Source organism: Protopterus annectens, chromosome 9.part0, assembly GCF_019279795.1.
Source record: "Protopterus annectens isolate FY-2018-M chromosome 9.part0, PAN1.0, whole genome shotgun sequence".
Classification (NCBI taxonomy): Eukaryota; Metazoa; Chordata; order Ceratodontiformes; family Protopteridae; genus Protopterus; species Protopterus annectens.
Window position 1 is genome coordinate 20,362,900 of NC_056743.1, and position 27,896 is coordinate 20,390,795.

Genomic DNA, 27,896 nt, shown 5'->3' on the forward strand with positions numbered 1-27,896 from the left:
TCTGACATCGGTCTGAGGAAAGAAAAGTTTCCCCAACGCGGTACTTAGCTTTAAAGAAGACTTCGGCTGAAATACTTTCGTAAATCTCAGGAGCTGGCCGACCGGCATTTGCGAACTGCTTCTGCTTCGGGCATCGCGCGGCAAGAAAGCCTGAAGAAAACGGTGTCGGCTGCCTCTTTTATACCCCTGCCACACTGACGTCAGGGAAGAAGCGACGACAACCGACGCCGGACCTAGACTTTGGAATTCGGCCGACCGAGGACCCGCCTGACGGCAGATAACCCCAAGTGTGATGACTGCAGCTGTATGCACGAAGAACATCCAGAGTCACCAGCTGTGTTCCACTTTTTTTTTTTTTTTTTAATAAAAATAGGAGGATCCTAAAGTCCATGGCTGCAAACAACCAAGCACACTCCTTTGCGGGAACTCCCAGAGAGATATGTACTGCCTAAGGAATTTTCCTTGGGGTAAAAGATGATGCACAGTGCAGACAGGAATGCTCATTTCTATGGGGAGAAAGAAAAAAAAAAAAAGGAAAAAGAATTTTTGAAGTCAGTGCATGGAATGTGCTTCTAAGAAACCACACAATTACTTAACAGAACACTCCCATCATCATCTGAATGAAAGTAAGAAATTAGCCAAGTCTGCAATTACCAAACTAGACCAGGAAGGGAAGAAAATTCCACTATGTAGTGGTTAATAAGCAACCTCAAAGTAGGCAGACGCTACACATACACAGTCATGTGGAAGGCCCCTAGGCAAGGCACTTAGGGGTACAGCTCTGGAAATCTAAATGATACCCTATGAAGTGAGGACTTCAGTAGTAAACACAGTGATGAACATCTGTGCACTCATAACTGCCCACAAAACTTGCATAAAACATCGGTTAGAGCAAGAAAAAAGAATCCCCAATGGGGTATGTAGCTTTAGAAGACTTCAACTTCAATTCGGAAACTAAAAACTCAGGTAGCGTCCCGACTGGCACTCTTGTGAACTGCTTCTGCTTTGGGCTCCTCAGCAAGAAAGAATGGTGTAATGGCGTTGGCTGCTTGTTTTTATACCATTAACGACCCGACGTCAGTCCTGGAGCGATAGCATTCAACGCAGAAATATTACGCCTCTGGTAGTCAGGCCGACTGAGGGCTACCCTGGCAGGGATAACCCAAATATGATGACTGCAACAGTGAAACACAAACATCCTATATTTACAGCACACACTACATTAATGGATACTGAAACAAAAATTATTTTCAGTGCTGTCAAGGAGCAAGTTATGCTCTCCTATAAACAGCCAGAGTCAAGCTAGATTGTGTATTTGCATAGAAAGTGAAGATCAGAAAATTTCTGACCATGAAACCAGTCCTCAAGATCTTGTCACATACAGCAGCAGTCAGGTTTCCAGCTTTTAGAATAATAGACCAGGTTTTAGAAAATGCACAAAGGTCAGAAAAAACTGAGTGGAAACTTCAGTATGCATCAATGATCAAAACATTTCATGTCTCAATGTCAAAAGACTTCAAGATCAGGTGGAATCCAGAGACTACGAATCTTGGAACATCTGGCTGGCTTATCCTCCAAAAGCCAGCACCACACACAGTTTTTCAGCAAAGGTGGGGTTTGCATCCCTATATGCAGACTGCACCCCAAATTTCCTGCCTATTATACAAACTCCAAAAATCCTTGAACATTGGTGAAAGGCAAACATTCAACTCAAAAATACTTCCTTCTGGGAGAAGCCAGTTCAATATTCCAAGATTCAATCTTCTTGGATTCAATCATATAGTCTTCCGTTCTTAAGACAGACCCCAAAAATTAATATAATCCTTTTGTTTTCATTAAACTCATTCTGTTCCACTGGATACATGTACTGTGTACAAGTTTAACCATGTACACAGTACTCCAAACCTTCAAATCCACATCAGCAAATGAACTTAAGCTCACTAAGTGCTTTGAACTCCTGCACTACAAACAGTAGAAACCATACCTGAACTGGATTGATATTCTGTAATGCCAGAGTGTTTTCCTTCCCTGGCAGGAATTGTGCCTGTAGTTGAACTTGCCATTCCAATGCTGTGTTCCACAGGGTCATAGCTTGCCTGCATAGGGGGTATGAATGCGTCCCTCCCTGTTTATGTACCACATGACCGTGGTGTTGTCTGTCCTTATCAATAGCTGGCCTGGTTGCAGTAGGTCCTTGAATTTCATAAGAGCATTTTGCACAGCTAGCATCTCCTTTTGGTTAATGTGTAGGTGCATCTGTTTTTAGGACCATTTTCCCTGGATGCACTGGTCTGCCATGTGTGCTCCCCATGCGTAGTCTGAGGCGTCTGTTGTAATGACTTGCCTTGCTTGTGGTATACAGAAAGGGAGACCAGTGTTTCTTTGGCATGCTTGAGCCCACCACAAAAATTCCTTTTGAAGGCATGGAATGAGTGGTAAAATTGTTTCCAAGCTGTATTTGTGTTGAGACCATAAGTTTTTTAGGTACCATTGTAGTTTCCTCATATGCAGCTTTGCAAATGGTATTAGTAGAATGCAAGATGCCATGAACCCCAGAGCCTGCAGGATTTTCCTTGCAGTTAGCCTGGTTAAAGTTGCCATTTTGTTGAAGTATTGAGACAGTTGCCCTTGTTTGTCTGGCGTGAGGTAAGCCATCTGGGCCATTGTATTTAAGCTGGCACCCAGGAAAATTATCTGTTGAGAGGGTATTAGCTTTGATTTCTTTTTGTTTACTGTGTACCCCAGGCAATTTAATAGTTTTATTACAAACGCCAGATGTTGCAATAGAATGTCCTTGCTGTCCGCTTGGATCAGGCAGTCATCCAGATATGGGTAGATTTGTATTCCTCGTTGTCTGCAGAAAGCAATTACTGATGCCAGGCATTTTGTAAACACTCTGGGCGCAGTAGATGAGCCAAAGGATAATGCACATAATTGATAATGGGTTGAACCTGCAAGAAATCTGAGGTATCTTCTGCAATCTTGTCCGATAGGGACATGCAGGTATGCCTCCCTTGAGGTCCAATGTTACCAGCCAAGACTCCTTGCCCAGCATGGGAAGAAGCTGCTGTAATGTGAGCATCTTGAATTTTAGTACCTCTAGATATGCGTTTAGAATAGATAGGTCTAAGATGGGTCTCCAGTCTTTGTCCTTTCTTGGTACCAGGAATAGTCTTGAATAAAATCCTTGACCTTGTTCTTTTGCAGGTACCTCTTGAATTGCTTTCATATCCATGAGAGCAGAAATTTGTTTTTGTGCCTCTGCCCATTGATTTTGTCGCAGGTTTGGCATGCCCCTCATCTTTGGAAGGGTGAGAAAGTGGAATCTGTAGCTTCTGTCTATAACATCCAGAATCCATTTGTCCTTTGTAACAATGTGCCAGTTTTTGAAAATAAGGCCAGTTTTCCACCCAAAGGTGCTGCCATTATAGCTTTGTTTGGCAGGCAAAGGGGAAAGTCATTGTGTCTGCTTTCTAAATGACTGTGTTCTGTCTTCTCCACCTCTTGGACTGGTGATTGTCATTGCCTGGCTCTGTAAGATCCTTGAGGTTGTCCTCTACCCCTTGGGAGTCTGTATCTACCCCTTTGGGGTCTGTCCGTGGCTGGAAAGGACCAATTTTTTGAAGGCCAGTTTCTGCTGAAGCGTGGAGGCTGCACCTGCAAGAAATCTTTAACTGTTTGCATAGATTTAGCTTTTTCCTCCATTTTCTTTAGTACCTCCTCAGCTTTAACACCGAATAGTACATCTTTTTGTAGTGGTGCATCTAATAATTTTGCTTGGACATGATCTGGTAAGGTTTGTTCTTTGAGCCAAGCGTGTCTACGTATGACAGACCCTGTGACAGCAGCTCTGCATGAGGCCTCTAAAGCATCAAAACCACACTGTAAGGTATGCTTCTCCACTTGTTCTGCTCCATGCAACAAATCCTGCAACTCTTTCAAATCAGGTTGTTCTGTTTGTGTAATTTTGCTTTTCAGCTGATATAGCAAGAACTGCTGGTACTTTAACATATGAAATTGACAGTTTAATGCCCTCATGGTTAAAGTGGCTGATGTATACAACCTTTTTCCTCCACCTTTCCAATGCTCTGGAATCTCTCTCTGAAGGTAAAGGGTTTTTAGCAGTCGAGGCCTTAATCCCCTTGGGACCCTGAGAAATAGTTTGTGGGTCAGCAGAAGGGCTTTTATAAAGGAACTGGTGAGAATCAGGAACCCGGTAATATCGGTCTGGTTTAACAGGAGCAGGAGGTAGAGAGTCTGGATTAAGACTGGCTTCTGCGTACACATCATCCAAAATATCTAAGACAGGAGGAATAGCCAGGGGCCTATGCTGGGGAAGCAGCAGAAATTCCCTGAGCCTTTTCTTGGAATCTGAATAATCTTGGCCTTCCCAGTGGAAGTGTTCTCTCAATGTATGTAGGGTTTCCCCAAAAGAGTAGCCCTCGGGGGGGGGGGGGGCAAGGGAATAGACTCCTCAGCATCAGAGTCTTCAAAAGGGGAATAGGCGTAATCCAGGTCCTCAAAAAGGCCTGAGGTAATAGATGCCTGATCTGAGGAAGGGTAGTCTTCCTCCATCCTGGGTCTTTTGTCTGAGGGGGGGTTGAGAAACCCTGATGAGTGAAATCAAATACTCAGCCATTTTAAGCATCTGTTTTTTGGGCATGGGACCTTGAGAGGGGGCTTGAGGACCCTGTTTTTTAATTTTCATTGGAGCTTTAGATTTAGTGTACCATTTAATGGATAAGGTGGTAGGCCTGAAAACACCTTCAGAAATGGCAGGCCTTGCTAAACTTTCCGTTTCTCCCCCAAGAGTGGCATCGGTATCTGCAGTGGGAATGGGGACTGAGGAACCTGCGACCTCGGGTACTGAAGTCACTGGTAATAAGGTTTCATCGGTAGTCAGGGGCTGCGTAGGCGCCTCGCTGAGAACCGGAGAACCGGTAGTCGGCCTTAGCGTGGTCTCAGTACTCTGTGCAGGCCTCTGGTGTCTGTCCTTATCCTTGCGTTTTTTGACTAAAACTTGAGTCGGGATATCCGACGACATAATATAATTAAATGTTTTGCCAAAATAATGAAGGGCGAACTCCGCCCGGCGCTTAATAGTGCGCTTGTTAAATCTAGCACAAAAACGGCAGGCTGAGACATTGTGTTCTGGCCCTAAACAAGGTATACAGTAAGAGTGAAAATCCTTATGCGGTATTTGCTTCCCACAAGAAATGCAATTATTAACTTTGTCTGACATCGGTCTGAGGAAAGAAAAGTTTCCCCAACGCGGTACTTAGCTTTAAAGAAGACTTCGGCTGAAATACTTTCGTAAATCTCAGGAGCTGGCCGACCGGCATTTGCGAACTGCTTCTGCTTCGGGCATCGCGCGGCAAGAAAGCCTGAAGAAAACGGTGTCGGCTGCCTCTTTTATACCCCTGCCACACTGACGTCAGGGAAGAAGCGACGACAACCGACGCCGGACCTAGACTTTGGAATTCGGCCGACCGAGGACCCGCCTGACGGCAGATAACCCCAAGTGTGATGACTGCAGCTGTATGCACGAAGAACATCCAGAGTCACCAGCTGTGTTCCACTTTTTTTTTTTTTTTTTTTTTTTAAATAAAAATAGGAGGATCCTAAAGTCCATGGCTGCAAACAACCAAGCACACTCCTTTGCGGGAACTCCCAGAGAGATATGTACTGCCTAAGGAATTTTCCTTGGGGTAAAAGATGATGCACAGTGCAGACAGGAATGCTCATTTCTATGGGGAGAAAGAAAAAAAAAAAGGAAAAAGAATTTTTGAAGTCAGTGCATGGAATGTGCTTCTAAGAAACCACACAATTACTTAACAGAACACTCCCATCATCATCTGAATGAAAGTAAGAAATTAGCCAAGTCTGCAATTACCAAACTAGACCAGGAAGGGAAGAAAATTCCACTATGTAGTGGTTAATAAGCAACCTCAAAGTAGGCAGACGCTACACATACACAGTCATGTGGAAGGCCCCTAGGCAAGGCACTTAGGGGTACAGCTCTGGAAATCTAAATGATACCCTATGAAGTGAGGACTTCAGTAGTAAACACAGTGATGAACATCTGTGCACTCATAACTGCCCACAAAACTTGCATAAAACATCGGTTAGAGCAAGAAAAAAGAATCCCCAATGGGGTATGTAGCTTTAGAAGACTTCAACTTCAATTCGGAAACTAAAAACTCAGGTAGCGTCCCGACTGGCACTCTTGTGAACTGCTTCTGCTTTGGGCTCCTCAGCAAGAAAGAATGGTGTAATGGCGTTGGCTGCTTGTTTTTATACCATTAACGACCCGACGTCAGTCCTGGAGCGATAGCAATCAACGCAGAAATATTACGCCTCTGGTAGTCAGGCCGACTGAGGGCTACCCTGGCAGGGATAACCCAAATATGATGACTGCAACAGTGAAACACAAACATCCTATATTTATAGCACACACTACATTAATGGATACTGAAACAAAAATTATTTTCAGTGCTGTCAAGGAGCAAGTTATGCTCTCCTATAAACAGCCAGAGTCAAGCTAGATTGTGTATTTGCATAGAAAGTGAAGATCAGGATATTTCTGACCATGAAACCAGTCCTCAAGATCTTGTCACATACAGCAGCAGTCAGGTTTCCAGCTTTTAGAATAATAGACCAGGTTTTAGAAAATGCACAAAGGTCAGAAAAAACTGAGTGGAAACTTCAGTATGCATCAATGATCAAAACATTTCATGTCTCAATGTCAAAAGACTTCAAGATCAGGTGGAATCCAGAGACTACGAATCTTGGAACATCTGGCTGGCTTATCCTCCAAAAGCCAGCATCACACACAGTTTTTCAGCAAAGGGGGGTGGGGCAAGCTCCTTGCATCCCTATATGCAGACTGCACCCCCAAATTTCCTGCCTATTATACAAACTCCAAAAATCCTTGAACATTGGTGAAAGGCAAACATTCAACCTCAAAAAATACTTCCTTCTGGGGAGAAGCCAGTTCAATATTCCAAGATTCAATCTTCTTGGATTCAATCATATAGTCTTCCGTTCTTAAGACAGACCCCAAAAATTAATATAATCCTTTTTGTTTTCATTAAACTCATTCTGTTCCACTACTGGATACATGTACTGTGTACAAGTTTAACCATGTACACAGTACTCCAAACCTTCAAATCCACATCAGCAAATGAACTTAAGCTCACCAAGTGCTTTGAACTCCTGCACTACAAACAGTAGAAAACCATACCTGAACTGGATTGATATTCTGTAATGGAGGTTTCAAGGCATCTCGAATCCACCGAAAAATTTCCACAGCAAGCAGTTTGGCCTCATCACGAATAGGCTTATCTCGTGACTCAAACAACTTTGGCAAAACTTTAACGATTGGCTTCAGAGACACTATTTTGGAACCAAACTCACTGTATGGGAAAGAAAGATTAAAATCAATAGACCAGATGCACAGATTAAAATGCCAGATGCAAAGATTAAAAAAACTAAGACTGCAGTTTGGACAGGGATACATGGACACAAACATCTGTAGCAATATTCATATGAAGTGGTAAGCAGTTCGCAACAGCAGCTGTGTTCAGTACTTCTCAGCAATGCTAACGGAACACCACGTTTGTGTGCCATACTGTTTTTCCACAGTTTATGCAGGTAACACTGACAATTCCAAAAAATCTCAAGGGAAGGCTAGAAAGTTTAGTACTTCATGAAAGCCACAAAAAATAAGCAGCATTACAACTATACTCCACAGTTCAAATTTAGATGAAAAGGCTAAGAAGTTTTAAGTATGTTCTAGATGACATTTACCTCTGAGCACAGCAATCAGTTATCTCCCATTTCTGATGCTGCACTAAATGTCTTTACTAAGCACCAAGTGCAGGGGCCAAGCAAAAGACCCCAGTGACCTGTTAATTCTTACCCATCACTTCCAGGTGGCAGCTTTGGATACTACAGCTCTTGCTACTGTGCCTACAGTACATATTGGAACCAGAGGTGATGCAACACTACTTAAATAAAATATCTAAATCCTTAAGCCACTGCCCAATCCTAAAATTCAAGACTCATGAAAGTAACCCACTACTGATCACTACTGCCTGACACTCCTTCCTTGAAATTTGAAACCAGATTCACATTTATTGACCAAGTATGCATGTATAGAAGGAATTTGACTCTGGCTTCAGTGACTCTCCAAGTATGAATTACATAAATGACACGTATACAACTATTAAGATTAATTGTGTACAATCTTCTCTTCCATGTTACAGTATTCTCACTTGTGGGGGATCCTCTACTTCAGGCAACCAGAACGTCCGGCTCCTATGCAAAAGCTTAAGCCTGGTTGCCGTCAGATGCGTGGAATGTCACGTGCAGCACTATAAACCATGGGCCACAAATGTAACGTCTGCATGCACAGACCTCAGAACTGAATGCCCAGTCAGACAACAGTTTTAGGAAAACAGGAATGATGCTATCCAGAGAGGGAAGATGTCATGAATGGGGATAGGAGAGAGGAAAGGAATACTGCAACATGGAAAAGAAGGGCATCTATGGTTAAGGTAAGACTTTACACAACTAATCTATGTCCTTCTATTGTAATGTTGCAGTATTCTCACTTGTGGGCGAGTACCACAGCTCATGCAGAAAGGGTGGAGGAAGAGGTAGCAGTTTCCAGGAAAATATGGAGGATGGCCCTTGCAAATCCTGCTCTGGCACTGGAGACGTTATCCACTTATAATCCTTGGTGAAGGTATGTACAGAGGACCGTGTGGCTGTCTCTAAAATGGCAGCCATATCCAGGCCTTTGAGGAAAACTCCTGAAGAGGCCACTGCTCTATTACAAATTGCTTTAACAGTGCGGGGCAAGTCTTTTCCATGGAAGGAGCAACAGAAGGCAATAGTTTTGCATATCCACAAGGATACTGCTTGGATACAGCCTTTCCCCAGGGCACTGGAGTGAAAGGATACAAATAGCTGATTGTTCTTGTCCAGATAAAATCTTAGTTGCCTGTGGACATCAAGGGAGTGGAGCACTGTCATTTTGAGAAAGATTAAAAAAAGGTAAATGGATAGACTGGTTGAGGGACAGCTCACTGATTCTGGACACGAAGGAGGGGTTGGTACAATGAGTTACCCTGTCTTTGTGGAATAGTGTAAAGCAGAGAGGCCATAAGAACTTGCAGTTCAGATACTCCCCTAGCTGAAGTAAGGGCTATTAAGACAATCTTCCAGGTTCACATCTTTAGAGAGGCAGAAGGCACCTATTTAAAGGTGGCAGTGGTAAGCTTCTCTAACACGTACTTAAAGACCCATGGAGGGGGAATTGGTTTTCTAGGTGGTCTGATGTGCAGAACCCCCTTAAGAAAAAGTTTAACCTTTAACCTGGATAGAAGGGGTGGGTCAATAGGTAGGCAGGCTGAAATGGCAGATAAATGGACTTTCACTGAAGAGTATGAAAGTTCTGATTTTAGGAGCTCACACACTAGGCTAGAACTAAAGGGACATATGCTTGGAATGGGTCTAGTTGCCTGTGAAGACACCGACTGGAGAACCTTTTCCATTTTGAAATGTAGGATCTCCTGGTTGTGGGTTTCCTGACCTCCTGCAGGACAGATAGCACATCCTCCTAATAGAGGTGTCTGAAAGGAAGTCAGAAGTTAATCATCCACAGGGATAGGCTTGAGGGTTTTCAGAGAAGGATGAATGAGATCCCTTTTGTTAAGTAAGCAGGTCCACCTTGTGAGGCAACTTGTGGAGATTGCCCTTGGCAAGAGACAGAAGGGGGAAACCAGTGCTGCCTTGGCCAACAGGAGGTCACCAGCAAGATAGTTTGTCATCCTGTATTTTCGGAAGGACTTTCTGAATGAGCAGGAAGGGGGAGGGAAGACAAAGGAACAGTCACTTCCAAGACATTGAAAAGGCATCTACTTTCCAAGCTAGTGGGGAGTGGATTCTGGAGTAGAATAGCTGAAGTTGTCTGTTCTGAGGAGAGGCAAAAGATATGTGGGGTGCCCCATCGGTGAAGAACGTCTAAGACATCTTTAACATCCACTCGTGATGTTGAAAGAATGATCTGCTGAGGGTATCTGCCTGATGGTTGTCATGAGATGGAATGTAGCCACCTGCAATGTGACATTGTACTGGGTGGCCAACTCCCACACCTGTACTGCTATAGCCTGTGCAGTTAGATCTGGTCCCTCCCTGCTTGTTGATGCACCATATCACAGTGGCATTGTCTGCGTAGATTTGAAAGGGGCTTGCCTGTATTTGAGGGAGGAAGGTCTTTAGGGCTAGAAGGAGAGCAGTCATTTCCCCTCACACTGACATGCTTTCTCTGGAAGGAGGGCTCCCATTGAGCCTTACCTTGAGACCGTTCATGGTGGACCCCCCACCCTAGATCCGAGGCACGTGTGCATAAAGTGCACTGTCTTGGTGGGATGCAGAAGGCAGCCTGGATTCTGGTTTATTTGTTGAATTCACCACTTAAACTCTTTCTTCAGACTGGATAGGAAGGGCACCTAAAACTCAGAGGGGTGATTGTGTTGGGACCAGACATTTTTCAAGTACCACTGGAACTTCATGTGCAGCCTGGCAAGGGGCAACATAGGAAGGGTAGTAAGGCCTAGAAGATTGAGGAATTGCCTGACAGATGTGGCTGACAAGTAGTAACTCCTGGACAAAACTATTTAGGGAGTTGATTTTGCCTTGGGGATTGAAGGCCTTCATCAGATCTGTCCTTATTCTGCAGCCCAAGATCATGTGCGCTTGTAATGGGGTGAGGGAGGATTTGTCAGAGTGAAGCCCAGACTCTGGAGGGACAGTGAATATCAGGCAAGTCCTGAGAATACTTGCCTCCTTTTTCTAGAATGACGTTAGCGAGTTAAGGATAAATTTGCATGTCTTTTGTTTGGCCATAGACTATACTGCTGGGGCTAGATACTTTGCGAAGACCCTTGGTGCTGTAGAACAACCAAAGAGCAAGGCAATAAATTGAAAAGGTGAGGATGGCACAGCAAAGCATAAAAAACCTCCTGTAGTCTAAGCAGATGGGGATGTGGAGGTATGCCTCCTTCAGGTACAAAGTGGCCATGAAAGCACTGGGCAGCAGTAGTGGAAGAAGGCTTTGAAGAGATGGCATGTGGAAGGAAGGTACCTGCAGGAAGGGGTTTAACAGGGACAGGTCCAGAAAAGGCCTCCAAGGGCCATCCTTTTTTGGGACCAGGAAGAGCCTGGAGTAAAACCCTTGAACCTCTTTGGCCTGTGGGAACTGTTTCTATGGTCCCTTATGAAAGCAGACCTTGGATGATTTGGGGTAACAGGTAGAGCTAGTGTTTTGGAGGGAAGGGTATGCCTTGAGGTAAGGTTTTTTTTTCTGCTAAGTCTTAAAGTACCCATTTTCCACTACTGATGAGATCCAGTGGTCTGAAGTGATATGCTGCCAAAAGGGTAGACAGTGAGAGGCGAGTGAAGAGGGGGAAGTGGTTTAGGCAGTCACGCATTGTTTCGTCTACCTGGAATGGCCTGCATGGGAAGACGAAATTCTGGGAGGATGAAGCTTTTCTAGGCCCTTTCCTGGGTTTTGAGCAGGAGGGAGGGAGGAGCAGGAGCTCTCCTGACAAAGGTGGGTTTAGCAGGGTAGCACCTGCAGAACTTTGGAACTGGTGAGACCAATAAATGTTTAAGTTCCTGAAGTTCCTTGCTTTTCTCCTGGAGGCTTTTGAATAGTTCTGCAGACTTGTCAAATAGGAATTTGATATCAAGGGGGACATCTAAGTTCTTGTTTTTGAAATCATCAGAGAGGGGTTAGGCTGAAGCTTCAAAGCAGCATCACAGCTTCATTTTATAGTCCGTCTGGCAACTTGTGCTAAGGAGAGCTTAGATGCAACCTGGGGTTTGGCAGGAGAATCAGGCAAGAACAGTAATGAAGTTTCCTGGGAGACCAAGTCCAAGACATATTTAACCGTGTGTCTGACAGTTAATGGCCCTAAAGGCCAGGGTGGAAGAATTAGAAATTTTTCCCCAGTCTGTCCATGACTTCACTGTCCTTATCCGATGGCAGTAGGGAGGAAGAGGGAATCTGCCTGAATTGCTTATCTGGAGTCACTGCAATGACAGCTGGGTCTGCCATAGGTGGCTTAATAAGCTACTTGTGGTCATCGGGGACTTTGCAAAACCTATCCGGGGATTTAGGTTTCTTTGAGGCAGAAGCAAATGCATCCAGGTAAGCTGGAATCACAGGGTGGATAGCAGAGGGAGATGGAGGCTCTATCTGTAGGAGCTCAAAAAAAGAAGTTATATACTCACCATAACGTTCCATGTTTGTTGCCCATATTCTCGCCTTCATGCTTGATTGCTGGGTTCAGAACAGAGCATCAGTTCAGACTCTGCCAAAGCTCGAGGTTAAACCCTATCCCAAAATGCCTAGCGACAGTTACCCAGATCTCGTTTCTAAGAAAAAACAGTCACTAGACTATCCAAACCACTATGGCAAAAACAACCAAACAATCTTCAGCCCATAACTCCTGAGGCCCAAAAGGATCAGAGAGCTCATAGCCAATTTCAAAAAATTACTCTCAATCCTCCAGGAAGGGGGAAGGATGGTGGAATGCAAGAATGAAGGTGAGAATATGGGCAACAAACATGGAACATTATGGTGAGTACATAACTACTTTGTCATGTTGCCTTTATCTCGCCTTCATTCCTGATGGTTGGGACAGCGTCCCCAGCACCACCTTCTCAGGTGGCTTAAGGGAATAAACTCTTCAGAACAGTGGAACCAAAGGATGCCCTGTTCCAGGAGGCCACATCTACTTTGTAATGAGTGATAAAGGTATGAGGGTTAACCCATGTGGCTGCAGCACAAATTGAATCCAAAGTAAGTCTGGCTTGAAAGGCAGTGGAAGTAGACATAGCTTTAGTTGAATGACCTCGAATTTTCCCTGGCAGCTGACTGTCCCAAGAGTTATAAGCACAGGTAACGGTGACTGTAAGCCATTTTAGAAAGTGACTTTTGAAACTGAAATCCCTTTTCTACTTTGAGAAATAAACAAATAGTTGATCAGATTTTTTAAATTTAATCCTGTGCAAGTAAAACAGTAACTGCCTATGGATTTCCAATTGATGCTTGTATTCTGCCTTGTGGCCATGATTGGGAAAAAATACAGGTAGCTCAATAGACTACTTTAAATTGCACTCAGAAAAGAAGGATTTGTCCTGAGAGAGAGAGAATGTCTTTGTAGAAGATCAAATAGGAACGATAGGAAAGAGCTTGCAATTCTGAAACCCTCCTAGTGGAAGGAACAGCCATTAGAAAGATGGCCTTCCAAGTTAAGAACTTCAGCAAACAAGAGGAAGCTGGTTCGAATGGAGGGAGAATTAAAGAAGCTGGCACCAAATTTAGATCCCAAGGAGTCTGTGGTTCTCTTATGGGAGGTCTTAAGAGAAATGTACCCCTCATAAAAGCTTTGCATAATCGGAGAGACATAATATTGGAACCCATGTCTCCTACATGGTAATTAGATATGGCAGCTAGTTGTAATCGTATCGTGGCTGCAACCGCACCTTGAATTAAAGTTTTCTGTTAAAAATCCAAGAATTGCTGATATAGGGGCTGTAAAGGAGTCTATATGTTTTTTTGTCAGTACAAGAAAATCTCTTCCATTTGCACACAAAATCTCAACTGTATTCTTGTTCAATGAAACCAGAATGTTTTGCAATGCTGAGGATAATTCTGGAAGCCTGGCTAAGATGGGAAGGGGAGCAACCACGCTGTCAGCTTGAGGGTTTGAACAGATGAGTGGAGCGTTCCTGACTGATAAGCTAGAAGATCCAGTATTAGGTCCAGGATCCAAGGCTCCTCCTTAAGATGGGGCCATAGAAAGGGGAACCATATCGGAAGAGGCCGGTATGGACCAATGAGAATTAGCTTGCAACTCAACAATTTGACTTTCTGTAGAACATTAGGTATTAATGGAAATGGGGGGGCATGAAGTCCCAGGGGTCAATCGTACACAAGTGCATCCCTTGGTGACTCCCCCAGAGGGGGAATTAGGGCACAGAAGCTGCTGCATTTGGAGTTCATGGACGTGGCGAAAAGGTCGCAGCAAGGCTGGCCCCACTTGTGAAAAATTTGGTTTGCAATTTCCTGTTTCAGAGACCACTCGTGAGGCATAAGAATTGCACTGCTTAATTTGTTCGCTATCGCATTGGATTTCCCCGAGATGTGCGTTGCAATCAGAAAACGTTAAGATATTGCCCACTGTCATACTCAGAGCCTCTTGGCAAAGGGGGTAAAATCAGGTTCCAACTTGATGTACCACACCACGGACATATGGCCAGTTTGTACTGCAATCGTGCCTGGCGGAAAAGAGGTCTGGAATGCCTGCAATGCTAGAAGCACCGCTCTCATCTCTAGGACACTGATGTGCAAGTGGTATTTGTGTTACTGCAAAGTCCTTTAGACAGTGTGCCCCAGATACCCCCACCCCCCACCCTGAGAAGCGTCCGTGGTCACTGCAGCTACAGGTTGGGGAAACCACTGTCTATAGTTACCTGCATGGACTGAAGCCACCATTGAAGGTCCCTCTTGCAAGTGTCCATAATTAAAAGCTTGTGTGACATGGGTAACTCTTGTATGGACCACTCAGCAGTGGCCACTATAACACGTGTAGACGAGCTAGTGAGACGAATGTTAATGCAGCTGCCACTGAACCCAGAACCTTGGGGACAAACTTTGCCTGTACTTCTCTTCGTGAGCAAGACTGATACCCGATGGCGTACCGCAAGTACTCTCGAGAGGCAGTTTTGCTACAATGTCTTTTGTGTTTAAGTCTGCCCCCGTAAAAATAATATGCTGTGAAGGCAACAAGGCAGATTTTCCGAAGTTGAAAGTGATTCCTACTTCTGAACAAAGACAAATGACAGTGTCCCTTGCTCTGGTTAGTAAATGCTCGGTGGTGGCAGTTAGGAGCCAGTCATCCAAGTATGGAAACACTCAATTCTAGACACATCAGGTAAGCCGTGACTACTGCCATGCCATGCATTTGGTAAACACTCTGGGGGCTGGAGTGAGACCAAAGGTCAGAGCTCTGAACTGGTAATGACTGGCTCCCAGCCGTAAGTGTAGATGTCTCCTGGATTGCCTGTCCATCTTTATATGGCAGTACGCATCCTGAAAATCTATAGAGCACATCCAATTGTCTTTTCCCAGAAAAGGAAGTATAGACTGCAGTGTCACCATCCAAAACTTTGTTTTCTTTACAGACTTGTTTAGTCTGCTGAGATCCAAAATAGGCCTCCAGTCATCTGTCTTCTTTGGAACTAAAAAGAAGTTTAAATTCCAGACTTGATTTGGTCTGCGGGGACTTCTTGGATGACTCTTTGTTAACAACTTTTGAATTTCCAGAGTTGCTTGATCCCTTTTGACTGGGTGGCATGTCTGGGACAGACTTTGGTGGAAGGAATTGGAAGGAGAAAGGAATCCCCTGGGTGTGATCGACCATACCCATTTGTCTTTAGTGATGTCCAGCCAGGCTTTTGGGTACAGTGATGATCTCCCCCCAGACTGCCTCCAAAGGTGGACAGGCAAGCTTCCTCTCAGGAGTACTGGAAGGGCCCAACAGAGAACACATCTGTCACCCTGACTCTATTGACCCCCTCTGCCGAAAGGGCTGCGTTTTCCATTACTTCCCCCTCCTCCCCGGGGAGAAATTCACCATGTGCGTCTGGCAAAGCTCTTTGGGATTTCCAGAACCACATTTTTCCGCCTTTCTGACCTTTGGGATAAGGTCTGGCAGGGAAAGAAAAGCATACTCCCACAGCAGAAAGTTTTGCAGTCCTGTTCACACCTGATAAGTTTTTTGTTTTATCTACAATAAAGTGATTCCTTGAACACAGTATGCTGGCTCTTCTTTTGTTGGTGCTTCATATTGGTCTTTGAGCCGTGCATTTGCCTTTCGCGCAGGAAGGCTTTTTTTGACTGTTACATCTGATAAGTCTCAGACTTTTGGCCAGAACAAGGACGAGCCGTCAAAATGGGCGTTAATAAAGGAAGACTTGAAGGGTTCAGCAAAATCACAAAGACGCATTCAGGAATGTCTCTTCAGAGCTATTCATGTGCCTGTTGCACAGCTCACTCCATCGGCTGCATATGAAATGAGGCACAAGGAGGAATTTACTATAGAATTTAAGGTAGCGAGCTGACAGTTTACCTAGTCAGGTACCCCTGCAGCTGTAGTACCCTGGAGGTTATCTCCTAGTTCCTTGAGCTCATTCCTCTGAAGTCTAGTAAAGTGGGATAAGTAATTCAGCGACCAGCGGGTAAAGGCCACTGAAGAAAACACACTTCCAGTATCTCTCCATCGTACGGGAATCTTTATTCATCAGATGAACAGATGAAGTTTAAGTTTAGGCTAATTCCTTCTTTGTGGCAGACACCACCACGGCATCTACTGGAACACCTTAATTAGAAATTGTTTACCCTCTGGGGCAGTAATAAATTTGTTGGGCCTCCCTGGAACTGGTTCCACTGATTCTAGAGAGCCCCACACCTTTTGATGGACTATACCAAGGAGGCGGTCAAAAGGCGGATACACCCAAGAGGTGGAGGGTCAAGATCCAAATGCCTCCAAGTATACAGACTCCTCTTCAGAAGGGGAGGGAGCCTTCCAGCCACCTCTCTGCTTCAGGATTTCGAAGATGCCTGAAAGAGACATCCTCAGAGGGCGACAGTGGGGACCCTTCTGAATCCTTTAAGTCCATATCCGACATGACAGACTCAGGGGAGTCCAGGTGCTTCCTCTTACAAGTTCTCTTCCTAGGGACCTCAGAGGGATACTCTGGGGAAGTTTCAGAAGAGAGTCTCTCGCCCATTAGGGCATCCTGGGGAATTGGATCTTTACACTTGGGCTGGAGGGTGGTGTGGAGGTAGACACTGGCCCTTTAGGGGGAAGAGTGGTTGGAGCAGAGGGTGGAGCAGTCTCAGAGGACAGCACACATCACCTCAAAGGCACCACGGTCCAGGCCCAACAGAGCCTCCAGCTCAGAGGAACCAGGAGGCTTCCCTCGCACCAAAGATGACAGCTCTGAGGCAGATGTGGCTGCCGAAGCCCCGAGTGGAACAGTCTGATCCAACAAGGGTTTGATTCAAACCCCCCCCCCCCAATGAGGGAGTGTTGGCTCCCAAATTCCTTGATAGAAGGCAACATTGAGGAGATCAGAGCGGAAGTCTGAACCGAAACACTGGGAGTGGTTTTCAGATCCAACGGTTCCACCACAAAAACCTCCAAGCACTCTGGCTCCCAAGGTTCGGCAGTCGGCTTCACATCTTTCTGGGCTGGGCTAGAGAATTTTTGGTAGGGCCGGTGTCCAAAGCAACCTCAACCACCTGCTCCACATCATTGTCCGATGAGCTCCTAGACAATAGAGAGGAACAGGTGGATGATCTAGGATCACCAGCCACTGACTGCAGAAGAGGTGACTGTGGCACAGAACAGACAGGCTCCAAGGATGGTGGCTGGATCATTTTTTGGCTCAGAGTCAGTTCTGACAACACAGATGGAACCAATGGAGACATAAGACTTCTTGGAACAGACAGACTTCGGATCGGAAGCTACTTGTTTTTCCAGTCCCTTTGTCAGCTCAGAAACCAGAACAGACGAAGCTGATTTTTTTAGTGACCTATCTTCAGAGGGCTGATTCCCTTCAACAGCCATCTGAAAAGGTCCCTTTAACAAGCCCCTATCAATTTGTTTTTCCGCTCCAGCAGGACCCTAGAGCTAAAGCCATGGCAAATGGAACAGGAATCCTGCAGGTGAACAGCTCCTAAACAATAAACACAACTAGTGTGCCAGTCTGTCAAAGATATATTCTGTGTGGACAAGTCACACTATTTAAATCCAGACTGTTTTGTCTCTCTTGCAGTATCCTTAGACATGATGCAGAATTGGTGACAACTATAGCTAAACAGCACTATGAAAAACACAGCTATAATGTGACAGCCCAACAAACCCAAGCAGAAAGGAAACCTTTTTTTCTAGGGAAAGAAAAAGGGGCTAGGAGAGGTCTACAAGTTAAACGACCATCTCTTCTGATCCAAGGAGGTGCCTCTAACGTAAACATTGCAACCTTGAAAGTTAGGGAGTAAAATGAAGAGGGGGAAGCCCTCTAATCTAAATGGGCTAAACTAAAAGGGGACATGAAACGAATCCTATAACAAATGAATTTGTTTAAGAAACTTAGAGAAAAAAAGGCCCGAGTAAAGATGACGACCCACACATTAAAAACAAAAGCAAGGAAAAAAAATAGCAACGCGCCCAACACTCTACAAACTACTTGAAATACCTTAAAAAAGTTAAGTTTTCAACTAAAAAACTTTAAATAAACGGAAAAAACTTACACTGAGCCAGCAAAAAAGCAATCCCGAAGCTGCAAGCGGCAAACAAGATTTGGGTAACTGTCGCTAGGCATCTTGGGATTGGGTTTAGCTTGGAGCTTTAGTATGTGGCAGAGTCAGAACAGATGCTCGGTTACGAACCCAACCATCAAGAATGAAGGCGGGATAAGGACAACATAACATTATCCCTTTTGCACCTAAGCCATCTGAGTGGCATCCCACTTAAAGTGCACCCTCATCTTGGAGAGTTTCCCCAAAAGAAATATCTTCAGGCGGGAAGTCTCCAAGGAATCCTCGTCAGGAGGGGCAGTACTCCGGGGCAGAAGCTAGTATGGAGGTATATTCAAAATTCATCACAAAAGGAAGAGGAATCTTCTTCCAGAGTGTGAGCGGGGGGAATGGAGATAGCTGAAGCTGGCCTTGGACTAAAGGTAGGCAGGGCCGGGGCAAGAGAAGATGTGGGCCTGAGGGCTATGAAGGCCTGAACCAGGGACCGGGAAAAGTTTGCCAGTTTGGCTGGTCTTCAGTTGTGGATAACAAATGTTTAGTTTTTTCTTTCCTCTTCAGGGGAGTAAGCCTAACTGTTCGTGAAGGAAAAGGCCTAGGATCGGGCAAGCTAGGCTGAGGGAGAGGAACACTGGTCTGAAAATAACAATGTGAGGGGAAGTCTGGTTCCCTTTCGACATCAGTGGGAGCAGATGTTGCAGTAACCTCTGGGAACATGCTAAATGGAGATTCTCGGTTGGCTTCTAACAACCTACCAGCGGAAGTCTCCAGTTCGTCCGGATGTCCCTCAGCCCCTAGACCAGCAGCTGGCACGTTGTCCGAATGGGTAGCAGCAGGTCTTGAAACTTTGGCCTTTTTAGATGGCTCCACCTCGATGACTGGTTCAGGTTCCATACACAGGGCTAAACACTTGAGATGCTGGTTTCCACAAATAATTTAAAAGGGCTGCCTGATGACTATGTAGGATTTTTGGGACCAACAACTGACAAATACGACAGGTCGTATGGTCAAGGGATTGACCTAAACCAAACAAAGCTCATGTGAAACCTTGTGTGCAATCTGGCAACAGCACTTACATTTTCCCCTCCTAGATGACATTGGCTATATAAAGGAGCAACAGCAACCCATCCCTACGTGAAAAAAAAATTCCCAATGGGGTACTTACCTAAAGAAGTCTTCCGAACTTGTCTGCACTCTTATGGGGGGAGAGGCTGGATTCTGCCCTTTTGAGCTGGGAATTTCTGGTAAAAAGGCTTATTGTGCTTGCTTATTTGAACTGTTTCTTTCTGAAATCGGTAAGCCTCATTTGATGTAGCATAGACTAAATTCAGGCTTGCTAAATCTAGCTTTGTTTGTATAACTTGAGCACTGATCCAGGCCATCTTTTTTGGAGAAGGTTTCTCTGCACCCTAGAAGCAGGAGTGTGCAGTTCGAAATAGTCTGATTGAAGACTGCTGGAAGAGGACTCAGTTTTGAGCTTTGTAAAAGGTTAATTGTGTAATTTGTTTAAATCAGTTTTGCTCGTTTTCTATTGTTAAAAAAAAAAAAAAAAGAATTGCACTTTATTCATGTGCTTTTACTGTATTTGTGTTACTGTATTTGTGTTTCTTCCTACTTTATTTTGTTTCTGCTGCCTGTTCTTAGAAGTGCTAAATTGCATTTATTCTGCTGCATTTATTACCGCTTGCTAGTAAACTGATTAAATTGTAGCTATTATAAGCCTTTGGTTTATGCACTTGGGCTTCAGACCACTTGTTTTACATTAAGAGGTTTGTGGTCTGCACTGTTGTGGCAGGACAGGTAGCTTACATCCTTCTAAGTGGGAGTTGCTGATTGAAGGCTCAAGTGTCTGTTATTCTAAAAGTGCATTAGTTCTTGTTTAAGCACTTGGGCTTCAGGCCAGTTATTTTACATTAAGAAGGTAATGTCTGCACTCCTGTGGGAGTAGAAGGTAGATTCTGCCTTTCTGAGCTGGGAGTTTCTGGTTAAAGGCTTATTGTGCCTGCTCATCTGAACTGTTTCTAAAATTGGTATGCCTTGTTTGCCGTAGCACAGACTAGATTCAGACCTGCTGAATCTAGCTTTGTTTGTATAACTTGAGCACTAATCCAAGCCTTTTATTTTGGAGAAGGTCCCCCTGCACCCTAGTGGCAGGAGTGTGCAGTAAGAACGTGTCTGATTGAAGACTGCTGGAACAGGGCTAAGTTTTTAGCTTTTTATTGGTTAATTGGTAATTTGTTTAAATCAGTTTGCTCACTGGCTACTGTTAAATTATATATAGATATATATATATATATATATATATATATATATATATATATATATATATAGGTTAAACTACTCCTGAAGTCAGTCTGCTCTTCAAATTTTCCCTTAAAATTAGTCAGTTCTTTAGTTTTAGCAATTAAATATATTTCTTTGAGCTCCGCATTTGTTCAGATATCACTGTAAGCACTAAATAAGCTACACATTATTACAGCACTAAAAAACTTTCCTCACTTGTCTACAGGAAAACATTTTTAGTACTTAAGAACCTATCCAAGCATGTTTAAGGGCCAGCTCCCGGTGTTTTCTCCTGTCTATCTGATGAATATGGGTGTCTTGGGGCAATGCAGCAATTGCCTCATTTACACAGACAATCCTCTCCTCCTACCACCCAACACTACAACCTGTGACAGATGTACTTATATAGACAAACTGGAAGCAAAGCTCTCTTCACCCAAGACTGGACTAGACAGTCAAGAGGAGAAGGTAAACACTTGCACCACACCAATCATATAATCCCTCAAAACCTACACCACCAAAACACACACACAAAACACGAAAACGCACACCTACATTCACAGAGGCTCTCAATAAAAATCTGCCCAAGCAAAAGAGACCTCCAAAGCAGAAACGCAGCAAACTCCACCACCCCCAACACAACCCAAATGAGACAGCCCACAAACTCAGTGTGCCACTCAACCACAGCCCATATCGCATAACAATATACCAAACACTCTAGTCATAGGTGACTATATTCAGGTACACTGATGTTCCACTCACCAAGCTAAACAAGGTGAAAGTTACTGTCAGTTGCCTGATGGGTGCCAGGATCCGCCACATAATGCACAAGCTCAGGTCACACCACAACAAGCACAAATATGACTGTCATTGTCCATGTTGGTGTGAATGACCCGAGACGTACCCCCCAGGACTAAATGAGACATGGAGGAGCTCTCCAATTTTATAGCCTAGGCAGGTATGACCCTAGCCCTGAGTCACATCTTGCCATCACCCAAAATGATGCCAAAGTACAAGGACAAAATGACTGACCAACAACTGGCTAAGTTGTTTGGGTTGGGAGGGTGGCCTAATGGTTAAGGTGTTTGCCTTACAAACACAAGGTGCAAGGTTAGAGTCTCACAAGGGATAATTGGTTAGGCTTAAAATGGCTCGCAAGGGCAGTTAGCTTAGTACTACCCTATGAAGTCCTATGAAGTCATAAGCTTCTGGTGTCATTCTAAGGGGATCCGGCATCTGTGTGCCTGGGATGACATGATCGACAGACCATGATGCACTGCCAGAGATGGCCTGCACCGATCGCCCTTGGGATTCCAGATACTGGCTAAGGCTCTTGCCACCACTATAGAGCCTTTTTTAGGCAAGGTTCAAATGACATTCACCACCGTAACAGGTACAAACAAGCAAAATCTGAGGGTAATGCTACTCAATGCTAGAAGTCTAAACCTCAAAATGCACTTACTCGAGGCACTCCTTAAAAAGGAGAGCATCAACATCTGTGCAGTGACAGAGACCTGGTTGAAGGCTCAAGAGAGCACCCCTTGCATTGCCAGGCTATATTCATACCACACCTTTCGGCCACCTAACCTGGACCAAAACACTAAAGGCGGAGGCTTGTCAATATTCATTAATGATATCCACACCTCCAGGCTGGCTGTTCAGCATAATGCATCCGAGATTATCCAAGTGCAACTAACTCTGGGCAAAACCGCAATCTAAATTGTAGCTTGCTACAGATCCCCCACCATGCTCCAGGATTCCCACTCCATTTCTTGATACACTGGAAAATATTAGGGTACAACCCAACACACTAAGAATGGGCGATTTCAACTAACCCACTATTAACTGGGGAAACTACTCATGTACCAACTCTTTTGCTCAAAGTTTTCTGGAATTCATAAATTCCAACACCTCGGATCAAGATATTCACACCCCACCAGGGGCAGCAATATCCTAGACCTGGTCATTACCAATATGGGTGACCGGTGTTCCACACCAGAGGTCAATTCCTCGTTGGTCAGATCCGATCACAAGCTAATCACCCTAGACATCCACATCCCGCCCCCAACCCCCCATCTAGGGAATCCACCGTAAAATATTTCACCAAAGCCAAATTCACGCTGCTTAAGACAGAAATGGCAAACTTCACGACATCCATGCAGATGGGCAATAGAGGTACGACTGTTGAATCCTACACAAATGCATTTCATAAGCACTTGCATGAGTGCATGGAATGTGCTATCCCTAACAGAACCCAGATGCTATCCTCCAAAAAAAGGAAGCCAATCTTGGTGGTCCAATGCCATAAACAAACTACAATAGAAGAAACTGCTGCAAAAAAGAGTGTAAAATCCCATGATTGGAGGAACTTCCTGGTCAGCCTCAGTAAGAAGCAGAGATCCTCTGAAAATCCTCCAAAGCTAGTTATGAAAACAAAATCGCCACTAACTCTAAAGACAACCACAAAGCATTTTATAGCTATATCAAGAATCTCAATGGCAACACTCAGATATGCTCTGAGTTACAGCACAATGGCATTAGACAGAACCAACAGATATTGCCAACATCCTGGCAGATAGGTTCAATGCTAACTTTTACCCACCTCTCACCCCCTAAAGGACCCATCTCTATACGGGACAAATGCAAAGTTCCTGTAATCACGGCTGCACAGGTAAAAATCACTCTCCAAAGTCAAGAACATAGCATCCATGGAACCTGACAACTTCCCAGGCTGCGTTCCACATGAACTACAGAACGAACTGGCACCCCACCTACATACCATGTTCAATCATAGCCTCACCTCAGGCTTTGTGCCCACTGAACGGCGCACAGCGACAGTTCTCACTCCACAAAGGGGGAGTCACCAAAGACCCCGGGAACTACCGCCCCATTAGCCTGACAAGCCTGGTCTGCAAGGCCATGGAGCGCATCATGAACTTTTAAACAAAGACATTGGTAATCTCCAAAATATGGACCCCACCCAGTTCAGGTTTCTAAAAGGCAGATCATGTTTCCTAAAACTGACAGACTTGTTTGAAGCAGTCACCATATCCGTAGATGAGGGTAAGATGGTTCACACAGCCTATCTAAAACTCGCCAAGGCTTTCAACACCATCCCCCACTCTGGAATTATAGATAAACTCACTAAATTAGGTACAAATCCCTAGGTCACAAGATGGGTTGCCCAACTGGCTCAATGACGGAAGCCACACTATGAAAGTAGCAGATTCCAAATCCGACTTCAGACCAATAACAAGTGGAGTACCACAGGGTTCAGTCCTGGGTCCTCTACTGTTTGGTATCTACTTCTCTGAAGTACAGACTAACACAGAAGTTCTTTGGCTAACGAAGTTTGCAGATGACTGCAAACTAGTAGCCATAAATCAAAACTCCTAACGATGTGGGCATCCTACAAAAGGGCCTCACTGAGACAGATGTCTGGTGTCAAAGCCATGGCCTCAAGCTCAATGTCAAAAAGTGCAGTTTCATACCCTTTGGTAAAAACACTGTACCCATGAACTACCACATAGGCGGTAGTCACCAAAAGTGTGACGAGACCTTGGGACACAGGTGGACAGTAGTCTCCTTTGATAATCACATTGCCACATTAGTCAGGAAATCCTATGTGGCACACCATTACAAAAGGTTTCTCTCATCCAGGATGAAAGAGATTATTGTTCCCCTCTACTCACTCTTTAGACCCATTATGGAGTACGCCACTTTTGGTATGTGCCTCACAAGACATCTACAACTGAAAAGGCCGCAGAAATACCTCACAAAGAGGATTACCAGCCTCAAACAGATGTCCTACGCAGACGGTTTAAAAAAACTCCAGCTTTACTCAGTCGCATATCGCCTACTCGGAGGCGATCTCTGCCTAACATACAAAGCTATGTCAAACCCAGAGCTGATGGACATGCTCCACTTAAAGAAACCCCAATCTCTCAGAGCTACATGCTCTAGGGACCTAAACTTTGTCACCACAATAAACAGAACATAGAGGGATAGATTCCTCTCCTAGAGACTTCCCATACTCTGGAACAAACTATCTATATCAAACAAAGCTCTTCATTAGCACTCAAGAAAAATCTTGATGACTGGATGGGAAATAGGAAATTCACCCCGGGAATCAGTTCTGTGGCTCTGCTTGAAAGAGGCACAGGAAAATAATTTTCTTGGGTGTTGAAAGCCAGGGTACCTCTTTGGCTAGGCTTACATAGGCCCTAGGGCCAATAGCCTAGTACCTATCTATGAAGCGTGGAGTGAAATGAGCAAGCTAACATTCTACTGCGGCAGAGAAGTTCTGAGGTCTGTACGTGCAGACATCACATGTATGGCGCATGGTTTATGGCCCTGCGTCTGACGTCCCATGCACCTGACAGCAACCATGCTTAAGCTTTGGCATAGGAGCCAGATGTTCGGGTTGCCTGATGAGGAGGATCCCCTCACAAATGAGAATACTACAACAAGAAAACAGAAGATCATCAAGACAAATGCCATACACAACTATTAAGACAAAGTGAATATACATACACGCTGCAAAGTGCAACTCAGAGCAAAAAATAATGAAAAACTCTGAAACAAGTACTAATATGTAAACAATATGGCAGAATCCTCGGAGGCTTGGAAAATAATACCCCAGCCTAATGAGCCGAGTTAACAGTTTATGAATTTGATGGCCTGTGGAAAATATCCGCTTGCTTTGGTGCATATTAATCTACAATGCCTGGCTGATGGTAGTGGTTCAAAAAGATGGTGGCCTGCATGTGAAGGGTCAGTGATAATTACCCCTGCCCTTTTCATGACATTGGAATAGTACAAGTCCTGTAAGAAAGCAAACTAGCACCAATGACATTTTCGGCAGACATGACTTTTCAATGTAATGTATTTTTGTCACGATTAGACAGAAATCCAAACCACAATGTTATGGATGAGCTGAGAACAGACAGACTTCTATATAGAAGTGAATCAACAGTTCCTGTGGGAGGATGAACTTCCTTCAGCTGTCATAGGAAGTACATTCGCTGTTGTGCCTTTTTCCCCCCATGACGGACCCTACATTGGTCTCCCACTTAAAGTCCCAGGAGATTATAGATCCCAAAAACTTGAAGGATTCCACAACTGACAGCAGTAGCAAATATAAAGAGGGGGGAATAATACTGTAGTACCACTCCTGAAGTCCACTGTCATCTCCACAGTTTTAAACAAATGTTTAGTTCCAGATTACTCTGACCGCAACAAAGGGCCAGCTGCTCAACCTCCAGTCTGTATGCAGACTCATTACCATTCCTGATGAGCTCAATGTTAGTTGTATCGTCTGTATATTTAATAAGTCTGACAAAGGGGTCTTTAGAGATGCAGTCAGAGGGATCAATATCCCAAATAACCATTCCAAAAAAAAATTAGAACTTCAACTTGTCTCATCGGACATGAAACATTTTTCCTAGCAGACCCACATTTCCTTCAACTCATCAAAACAAGACCTAATCTCAAACACTATACTAGACCTTATTATTAAATAAATAAATAACTACATTTTCCTACCATCTTTCAGTTACCAGTTGCCTAATCAATTTACAAACCAGCCAAACAATGAGAGCCACGAAAAACCAGAAAACCAAGTAGACGAAACCGGACTGGCAGATAAAGGTTTATTAAGCTCTGAAGACAACTGGATAACAGCGTACAAACCAAAAAAAATCTTAAATGTACGCCCATGAAAAGTAAGCTCTTTAGTTTGTAGTAAGTGACAAACTTCCTCTGACAAGTAACATTTCCTTCTCATTAGTGTGTCTCAATATAGCCAAACTAGCACTGGAGAAAAAGGGATCTGATCATGAACAAGAGTGAATCCTTAGGGCCATCATTCTTGCAGTACTCATTTACTTCAGCTGGGACACCTGCAAGAGCTACTTCAGGAAACTGTGACCCCCCCCCCCCTTGCATTAAACCAAGACAACTTGCAAGACCCTTGTATCTCCAAAGGTCAAAATCATCAGGCTTCCACACACCCTCCCAAACACAGAGCTGGCCACTTCATTACACCATATCCCACCCCTCCCAGGCCAGCTCTAATATCAGCTTAATTCTGTTCCCAAACTCGGGTGCAGGTGACACAGACAGATGACCTACATCTGTCCATCAGGTCACATTAATACCCCGAGTACTTTTTCACAAGCCCATCTAAACACCAACCTGGAGACTAACATATGAATCCAGTCACTAGGATGTTCATTCCACATAAAGAGTTCTCTGGCTAACAAACCTATCCATCCAGGTCATCTTGCATATAGTAAGATGCAAGGTTCATAGAAGTATACTAGGCTAATTGCCCTGGAGCCTTTACAAGCCTATCCCATAGGATTACCTTGGCACTGCGCCACCTGACCTTAGTTTCCAGTGCCTCTGTGAGAGGCTCAGACCAAGTCTTATCAGTTTGTAAGTCTTTAACACCTCATTCACAGACCAAAAGGCACAAGCATATCTCCACAAATGAGTCTATAGGAGACAAATATGTATTTGAATAGTTGAAGCCTAACCCTTTTGTCTTGCTAGGAAACACTGAGGTCTTTCAAGGTGCGATGCACTTTAGGCAAGATGCATGCCAATCAGATTATACTCAATGACAGGCCCAACAGGAGGGAAAAAAAAGGGAGACTACAACCACTCTGGATCCGAGCTATGCCTCTGATGTTTAACTGAGCAATGAAAAATCTCTTTAATGCAATATAATTGATGACCAAAGGACAGTTTCACAGTTGTTCAACATGCCTGAATCAACTAAAGTAGCAACATTAACTGGGCGTTCCATGTATGTGACAACAGTACTAACAACTTGCACTGAAATGTAATTACACTAAACGTGTGTATATACATAATATATACACACATTTACACACACTTTTGTATACATACATATATAATTTTTCCTTCTCCATTAAGTCCAAGTCCATGGTCAGAACCCTAAAACCTGAATGCCTAGATTTTGACAGAAACATCAAGAGTATATATGCGGACTACAAATAGAAATACATTCAACTAACCTGTGTGATTTAGATTGGATGACTATATGCAAATTACACAACCTCTGTACAGGTCAACTTTAGATAAAACTGGTCCATACTTACACCTGAAATGTTAGTAAAGTTATTGGAACATGTGCACAGTAAATGTAAACAGCAACAGAAAACACCCTCACTGTCAGAGTAAGAAAGAA

At 44.2% G+C, this 27,896-nt stretch overlaps 1 protein-coding gene across 1 annotated transcript in view; it reads right to left on the reverse strand.

Annotated features, from left to right (window-relative positions):
• Positions 1-27,896, reverse strand: part of CKAP5 (cytoskeleton associated protein 5) — a 4,315,141-nt gene that overhangs the window by 3,592,255 nt on the left and 694,990 nt on the right. Inside the window, exon 5 of the mRNA XM_044084803.1 lies at positions 7,244-7,415. Coding sequence (XP_043940738.1) covers positions 7,244-7,415 — 172 coding nt within the window. The remainder of the gene's footprint in view (positions 1-7,243; positions 7,416-27,896) is intronic.